At 39.8% G+C, this 8,627-nt stretch overlaps 2 protein-coding genes across 6 annotated transcripts; one reads left to right on the top strand and one right to left on the bottom strand.

Moving 5' to 3' along the window:
- The first annotated feature begins 286 nt into the window (after window positions 1-286).
- On the top strand, window positions 287-2,658 carry ndufa13 (NADH:ubiquinone oxidoreductase subunit A13). Its single transcript, XM_044038551.1, has 5 exons — window positions 287-424; window positions 1,293-1,371; window positions 1,492-1,563; window positions 1,679-1,748; window positions 2,428-2,658. Exons 1-5 carry the CDS (start codon window positions 331-333, stop codon window positions 2,545-2,547), a joined length of 435 nt encoding a protein of 144 aa, XP_043894486.1. The 5' UTR covers window positions 287-330; the 3' UTR covers window positions 2,548-2,658.
- Window positions 2,659-3,212: 554 nt separating this feature from the next.
- LOC122777332 (cold-inducible RNA-binding protein B-like) lies at window positions 3,213-7,589 on the bottom strand. Of its 5 annotated transcripts, XR_006361318.1 has the most exons (8): window positions 7,506-7,588; window positions 6,743-6,872; window positions 6,520-6,626; window positions 6,275-6,401; window positions 6,028-6,184; window positions 5,880-5,938; window positions 3,496-3,579; window positions 3,213-3,421 (listed from the first exon to the last, which is right to left on the bottom strand). XR_006361318.1 is itself a non-coding variant. In XM_044038515.1 (7 exons), the coding sequence occupies exons 2-7, from the start codon at window positions 6,840-6,842 to the stop codon at window positions 5,374-5,376; spliced, it is 564 nt and encodes a 187-aa protein (XP_043894450.1). In that variant the 5' UTR covers window positions 6,843-6,872; window positions 7,506-7,588; the 3' UTR covers window positions 4,482-5,373. The 5 variants fall into 5 exon arrangements, 3 of the variants coding, with proteins under 3 accessions (XP_043894450.1, XP_043894442.1, XP_043894431.1); XR_006361317.1 differs by having other exon boundaries at window positions 6,028-6,401; window positions 7,506-7,589; XM_044038515.1 differs by lacking the exons at window positions 3,213-3,421; window positions 3,496-3,579 and adding an exon at window positions 4,482-5,387.
- Between the last annotated feature and the right edge of the window lie 1,038 nt (window positions 7,590-8,627).

Raw genomic sequence — 8,627 nt, forward strand, 5'->3', positions numbered from 1 at the left:
AAATTAACTAAGCATTTACAAAAATAAAAACTAGTGAAATAAAATAATAAATAAATGAATGAGTAAATAAAAGATTAAAAGCCACATTGATAAATACATTTATTAAATGTGTTTTGTAAGTATTTATTCATTCATTTATGTATTTATTCATTATTTTATTTATTATTACGTCATTGATAGTTCTCCGTAGTTTAGTAGCTGGTTATGGTTTATGGACGTAGTTCCGGTAGGGGGCGGTATCTCAAAGCGGCGTTGTGGCTTTCCCTGCCTGAGTGAAGAAGAACGGGTTGAGTGACGTCAGCGTCGTGTTTTGGAGGAGCTAGGAGGAAGATGGCGGGGTCCAAGGTGAAGCAGGACATGCCTCCTCCGGGAGGCTATGCCGCTTTCGATTACAAAAGAAACCTTCCGAAACGAGGACTCTCTGGTACCTGCATCACATACCCTGTTTGCTTAACGTACAAGTCCATTCACGAGTAAACATGCTCAGGCTATGTGACGGTTGTTACTTGTTATTTAGAAGCTAATGCTAACCGGTCGGCTCCTAGACACTGCAGATAATGTGCTTAAACGTAGAGATAACGTAGAGGCTCTAGGTTAACACTTGCCATGGTCAACAGTATAACAAGAGTACTTAAAATATTTGTCTAAATGTTGTATTGCAGCAAAGATAGGTACTCGCTGACTCAGAATAAGTAGCACGAAGTTGACTGCAGGTTCCATCAAATACATGTGTTAAAGCTGTTCTGGGGTTAAATGTAGCTTTTCCCCAGTATAGCACACATTGCTTGATTACTGTGAGAAGCATGTAAACTTTATATTTACACCAATTTCCCTGAAAACATGTCGCCCTTCAGATTCACTAGTACTCATACATATATAATTAAGTCCTGTCACGGTCAAAGTACTCTGTCTTTGTAGGACTATCTCGTATTATATGAAACTACTGTCAGCATCAATTATTTTCATTATTTTATTAAACTGTTATATTAAACGATTTTCTTATGGACCAATAAGCTAAGAAGCCACTATGATCTGGTCATTGCCAGTTTGTAAATGCATTTCCATATGCCACAGATCTTGTTGACAGCCTGCAAGATTCATTTATTTCATCTTTATAGCATCTGTGTAAGAAACAATCCTTCATCTTTGAACTATATATGAATATAACTGAGCCTGATGAAGTTCATTTTGATTCAGATACTGAAAATGACCTGACCAGCTGATTGAGATGTTAGACAAAACCAATCATTAAACATCCTGTGGTTGTACTTCATGAGCTCTATAATCAACAGGATACAGCATGTTCGGCATTGGCCTAGGCATCATGGCGTTTGGTTACTGGAAGATGATCAAATGGAACAGGGAAAGGAGGTAATGAAGGTTTTGCTGACACTCGTGCTGTAATGTATTTTCTGCCCCATGATGCACTTTGAATGGCCTTGTGTTTGAGTGGTTCTATTTAAACAAACTTGCATTGCCTTTATGTTTCAGACGCTATAACTTTGAAGAGTTGGAAGCGAGGATAGCTATGATGCCCCTGATGATGGCAGAGCATGATCGAAGGTGACAATAAAATGAATAAATAAGTGACACGCACAAAAAGGGAGCTAGTGTTTTATTTGGGTGCTGTCACCTTCGGGTTAGATATTTTTATAAGTCTGATTTATCCTCTGTCCAGGACCTTACGAATGCTGAGGGAAAATCTAGAAGAGGAGGCCATTATCATGAAGGATGTTCCAGGCTGGAAGGTAAAGAAATCCTTTTGTTCTTTTTAAAATTATATCTCACAGCCTAAATGGTTTGCACTGTTATCACAAATCTTTGCACAAACGGGTACGTTCAGATATTTCCCTGCTGGTCTTTTTCTCATTTTAAATCACTATTGTACTGTTATTTCTTATTACTTTTTTTGGTCAAAAACGTTCAAACACAAAAACTAGATACATTCAAGCTTAGTCTTTATGATTTCCATTTAAAATGAATGTTGCCTTATCGAGAACTGATTTGCACATATGCATATAGGTTACTGTTGAGGGGCACCTGCTTATATATAAGTAGTTGCGGATGTGTTTTCATTGCTCCTTATAACAAAGAAATCGTTAAAACAGAATAGTTTTCAGACAAAACAAGACATTTGAGAACGTCATCCTTTCCAGGTTTGAGAAACACTGATCAACATTTTCTGACATTTTATGGACCAAGTTTAATCGATAATGAAAATAATCTTAAGTTGCAGTTGATCTTATTTTTTATGTTATTATTATGTGATCCTTGTGAGTGTTATTTTCTATGTTATTATTATGTGATCCTTGTGTGTTTTGTGGATTTAAACTAACAGAGTAACATGAAGCCAAAATGTGTCCATTGACCAATTTAAGTGAAGTCTGTGAACAGATTTAGATGACATAAGTGTCTGTAACACTGCAGGTTGGTGAGCGCGTCTTTCACACGGATCGCTGGGCCACCCCCCTGACACCAGAGCTGTTCAACCTGCGGCCCCGTGAGGAGTTTTTGCACAAGCGTTTCGGCTTCTTGGAGTATGTGTAAGCAGCATCAGGACGATAATGCAGAGCTCAACTGTCAACAGTGTCACATGGACCTGCGTGCTCACTCTATTCTGCTTGTAAATGTTCAATAAAATTCTTTTTCTTTACCTTACTCTGGTGAACCTGTCTTTCATTTGTTGATGGATCACATCCAGTGGTATTTAACACATTTACTCCAGCACTGTACTTAAGTAGTTTAGAGATACATGTACCATTACTTCTCATGGGAGAGAAACAATAGTCCAGAATTGTTCTTTTTTGACTGCGACTTGAATGGTGCTTTTATAGCATACATTAAAAAAACTGGGAATTTGATTTGGTCACAGAATTGTTACTTCATCTCTGTTCAACTGAACCAGCTGTATAACAGTATAACAAGTTTAACAAATTCATATTTCATAGTGCAAAATCTAAAGCCATTTCTATACAAAGCATGCTTAACACTTATTCTGCATTGTACCCAATATGTTATGCGATGTTTTTGGGTTTTTTTTAAACTTAGACTGATATAATGGCTTTTGGTGCATGTCTAATTAAAATGGAGGCACCTATAATAGTGAAGGCACCAACCACCAAACGTGTATAAATTGGGTTCTGCATTAGTTACATTTCGATCTGTTCCTCCCGATAAGACTGCATTTGTGTTGCGTAAAAGGAAACGCCAAGTTTATTTCATTCCCAGCTTTAATTTTGAAATTGCAAAATTAAGTTTAAAATAGATAAGTGCATTCACTCCTTAGCATTGCAATGTACCCTTTAGCTGTCAGTGGAAAAACAATGCTCAGTCACTAGTGCACACAGGTCAATGTGTCAATGAGCAAGGCAGAGGCCATCAACTTTGCTCCAGCTCCGGATCGTGCTCCAGCACATTCAACCTGAAACAAAAGCAGAAGTTAACCAAGCCGTCAAACTGGTTTTGAGGGAAAGATTTCTTCTTAATAAAATGTACCTGAACTGCATTCACACTGCCACCCGTGGCTGCACATTCTGCGCCGTGTTGAAACCCTGTGAAGCATCAGTCAGTCTGCTCAATCTAAAGAAAGAGAACGATTGAATAAGTTTGACAACCTGTGTTTGGACAAAAGACATCACAATGACAAGCATGCAACACTAGAGTCTGAAACTCACCACTTATGTACAAAGAAAAATTGAATAGTCTAGACACCTTGGACATGAAATAGGATTGCGGTGGGGCATTACAGGAACAAATTTGAGGATTTATGCAGTGACCTGAAGTGGACTGAGCATAAATACCCACGGACTTTAGAGGCCAATGCTTTGAGGACGAGATGGAGCAAATATTCCAGGAGCTTCCTTTCCCCCACTCAAGGAGAATTTAACTATCAGAAGGGACCATGTTGGTAGGCAACATCTGAAGCAGAGGACTAAACAGTGACTAACTTCAAGGTATTCATGGAAACAATGAGAACTGAGTTTGAAGGATGTGAGCAAAGCAAAAGGAGATTTTTACCTCACGTGCATTGGCCTACTTTCTCCACATATGACCTAGGCAAGAGAGCAGCTTTCATCTCTGATGAGCACTTGTTGGTAGGCGCAACACTTCATTCTCCAAGGACTTGTCGATTTTTGATGTAGCTGATCTCTTGAACGTAATGAAGCATTAACATGACCAGACACTGACGTTTCCAAAAATTCTGTGCCACTTTAAGGCCAAGTTACTCAAACCTGACCAGAGGTTTGATCTTAAATTTAAAAAAAAGAAAAGCTAATGAATGTTTTTGGACATTGTTAGCGTTTAAGTTACATTTTATTCAACGTAACTCAAGCTTATTAAAAAATATCTTAAGACTGAACTGCTGATTCATCATTGCCCCCAGAGACATCCTTAGAGACAGAACTACAGTTGACCCACGGACCTGAAGCGCTCAGCTCAACGTCCCCATGCTGTATTTTCGAAAGGCAAAGGAATCGAGATTATTTTCCACAGTCTGTTTAATAGGCTCCATGAAGCCAAACTGACAAAGAAAAGAAACTGTTGATCATACAAAGAACAAAAAGTACAAAACTGTTCCCGGTTGAGATATTTTGGGGAAACGAAGGTACACTTTTCGATCACTTAAACAAGATTAGTCAATTTTACAGCACATTTAAAATGCAGATGTTGAGCACAGAAGATACCTTGGACAGACTGTAGCATGCTGCAATTTGCAACTTCATGAACAGCCGGCCACTTCGGAGGTGTAGTTCACCAGTCTGAAAGGAATTCACTCTTTTTGGAAAATTGAACAAACAGGAGCCTCAGCTAAACTAAGTTTGAGGCTAAGCAATTTAGCATAAAATCCCCTAAGTCTTTCCTCTAGTAAGGGGATCCTCTTATCTCACCCTGTTTAGAACCTGGCAGGAGAAATGAGGAAACAAAATACAAAAAAAAAAAAAGTACAAAAGCAAAGCCCCATTAGATATAAAAAAAGAACCCAAATACTAAATAAATCAAATGAGGGAACACTTAGTCGGGAGCAACTTTAGTGGCCATTCAACAAAAAGCCACATAGAGGGGAGCAGTTTAATCCAAAATTGGGACTTGTAATGGAGTAACAGTACTTATTAGATTGCAGAAATGCTTTTTAGGTCAACGGCCTTTTAGAGGAATATAGATGCCTAATCGAGCAAGGTCAAAGTCTTTTGTTGAAAATGATCTTATGTTTTAAGGAATGACCAAAAACTAAAGGCTACATATTTTAAGATGTTTGAGCTACTACAACAGAACGACAGAACTAAGGTCAGCAATAACACGTGGACATTTTTCTTGAGGATCGCATCTTTGAAATACGGCCAGCCAAGTGATGATCTTGAATCAGGGTGATGTTTACTCGTTTGAAGCTGAGGATAAGAAGTGGGCACACAGGTAAAGACACTGAAAGTTCCAACACTGGAGTCTCAAAATCCCCCTCAACCCACAGACAGTCCAAAACCCTCCCTCATTTTTGCACAAGGGGCTCCATCAGATGAGATGCGGGCAACATAATGGCAAACGCTGAATACTACCGAGTGTCTCCAATTGTTTGCCGGCCTCCTAATCAGTGTAGGGTGAAGCTAGTTAGTATTTGCCAGCTTGGACTCAACTATAAAACTGAGGGGCATACATGATAGACATCTTTATATGTTGGGGCTGTGAAACTGCATAAATGCAGTAGAGATGCGCGATGATGGTTTTAGTCTAGTTTAGTAGTCTCGGTGTACCACCAACTATATGCAGGTTTTACAAGAGCTAATGCAATTAAACTGACTTTAAAGTGTTATGTTTAAGTTTGAAAATTACAGCCCCAACATAAGCCTCCATACACAGTAAAAATGCATATCAATAATGCTTACCATAGCTGTCATATCCTTCACGGTAGGATCCAGAGCGATCACCGTATCCACCCTGACCCCTGAAAATAATTTGTACAAACCCATCAGACTTTATTATTTACATTAACACTAAACAACCTGAAATGAGTGCATTCTTTATGTCATTTACCTATCTCTGTAGCTATTGGAGTATCCCCCACTCCTGTATCCTCCTCCACCACCGCTGCTGCCACCACTGTAGCTCCTGTCTCCGCCTCCGAAGCTGCGGTCGCCATAACTCCTGTCACGGTATCCCCTGTCTGCATAGTATCCACCCCCTTCATAGTCTGCAGTTTGGAAAACAAAAGCCAAATAAGTACAACGGTATAACGATGTTAAAATGTAATAAATGGGCACTTCACCATTTTGGTCCTCACCGCGTGAGTAACCACGGCCTCTCCCCCGGGATCCCCCGAAACGACCACCACGTGAGCCCGTCTGGAGACCTTTTCTGGGTGGACCCTTTCCTGCTTCATCCACCCGAATAGCCCTGCCATCCACAGTCTAACAAATGAGGACAATGAGGAAACAATGTTCACTTCAGCGACACAGAAATGTTCAACTTCAATATTGTGTTTAATAATAGTGTGAATAAGGGGTTAATAATGTAATGTGTATTTACACTGCCATTCATCTCCGCCATAGCGTCTTTTGCATCTTCAGGATTATCGTACTTCACAAAGCCAAAGCCACGAGATCTCCCTGTCTCTTTGTCTCTGATCACATCGACTAATGGTGAGAGGGGGAGGGGAAATGTAAGAAAACAATCGTGTACAGAGAAGCTCAATTACATCATGTGGGCATATAAACCATTGTTTGTACTGGAAGAAAGGGGAGGGGGTCACCTTTGTCGATGCTTCCGAATCTGCTGAAGGCATTGGAGAGCGAATCCTCGGTCGTCTCGAAGCTCAGTCCTCCGACGAATAATTTACCCTCGTCCGACATGTTCAGTACAGTTCAAAACACCACAGCCACCTACAGCAAACAAACACTTTCAATAAGAGCACTTCCTGATCATCGACCGACATCTTCTAGGGTTAAAGTAGGTCACTACTCCATCCGTCTTGTAAAGATATGACCTCAAAAAGACGCACATTTGTGCAAAAACATTCTAATGGGCAAGTGTTCACCAATCTATATCAAAAGAACCGTATTTATATCATAGCCGATTAAATCCAGTAGAAAAAAAAACCCACATGGATGCGGGGTTAGGCCTCGAGGCCTGAAAACGTGACGCCGCTTGATTAGACCATACAATAACGGGCGTCTTACTGTTAGGCGCCATTTTGTAGCATCATGCTGCTTCTTCCCACTTTTGTTTCACGGACCGAAAGAAAATAATTTCAAGGGCCTTGAGCGCGTACGAACAGTTACGCTAAACACATATGTTGCGAGTCAATGTTTTACCGCGTAATTGCATGCGCACGAACCCACCCAAAAATAACCGACATACAGTGCACAAAAGCCAACAAATTAACTGCGCATTTTTTTCCTCTAAACACAGTTGTTCGACGCAACATTAAATAATCACCTTCCATTTACAGTGTCATACATTCATGCAAACATCATGGGTGTATTGTTTTAGTCGGGCCACAGTGGCGCGCTTACCTTTCACGACGTCCAAGTGAAGACTACGAACGTCGACTTCGAACAGGGGAGATATACAACGTTGTTCCGCCTTTGAGCTCTACCCGCGGATGACTTAAAAACTCGCCACCGCCACCTGCTGGTCTGAGTGTGTTTTTTTTTTAAGCCATGCTTGGAAAAAGGGCCTCAACAAGTATTTTCTGTGATATGGCTTTTGAAAGACTATCAAAAATGTAGACATTTGCTGCACGTGTTCACCATCATCGTAGAAAACATGGTTTAGTACAATTCTTAGTTTTTCACAAGAGAATGAAGAGGTGATTGGTTCCGTTCTCACTTTATGGATGATACAGGTCTTTGGGTTGTAACAGGTTTAATTATCTTCATAGTAATTTGTCAATTTTCTATTTGACTGTGATCAACACAAGTCAAATCTGTACAACTGACTTGGATGAAACTTTCTGTAAATGATGGATTGAAGAAGACATTTTTAGATTATAGTGGTGAACTAGATGTAGATTCAAAATGTGTTTTGTTTTGTAAACAACCGTTAAAGATAGGCACACAGATTCACGCTGGAAGGCTGGGCAGCCTTAGTGTCCGTTTGTGCTCCAACTGCTTCCTCTAGTCAATTTTAAAACGGGTGTCGTCATCATTCTAATCACCATGGGACATAGCTGTTGTGGGATGCACATGCTAGAAACCCATTTGTCCAGCCTCAGATAAAAGGTTGAAAAGTTCAGATACCAGCATGAGGGAAGTTTAAGTGTTTGGTTTAGCTGCACACATTACACAAACTCAAGTGTGTTCTATATTACAGAGACCTTTGAATTCTGATCTTTCTGCATGTGAATAAGATCTAAGCAAGAAAAAATGCAATAAATCAGCAATGCAGACCCGAGAGCCCTTCTCATTTCATGATTTTTTTCAGCCTGCTAATACACCAGGTACTAAATATTGTGTGAACAGATTACAAACAGTAAAATGCCTTATATCTTACACAAAAACTGAATGGAAAAAATATATTACCAGATAACGTGTAGAACGTTCCAGCAGGCAAAACTATCTCTCTATTGTTATGTGACAGATATCCTTAAGATCGCACAGATTTCTCTGTCAGATGAATAAAGTATCTATCTATCA

This window comes from Solea senegalensis, linkage group LG1, assembly GCF_019176455.1.
Source record: "Solea senegalensis isolate Sse05_10M linkage group LG1, IFAPA_SoseM_1, whole genome shotgun sequence".
Classification (NCBI taxonomy): Eukaryota; Metazoa; Chordata; class Actinopteri; order Pleuronectiformes; family Soleidae; genus Solea; species Solea senegalensis.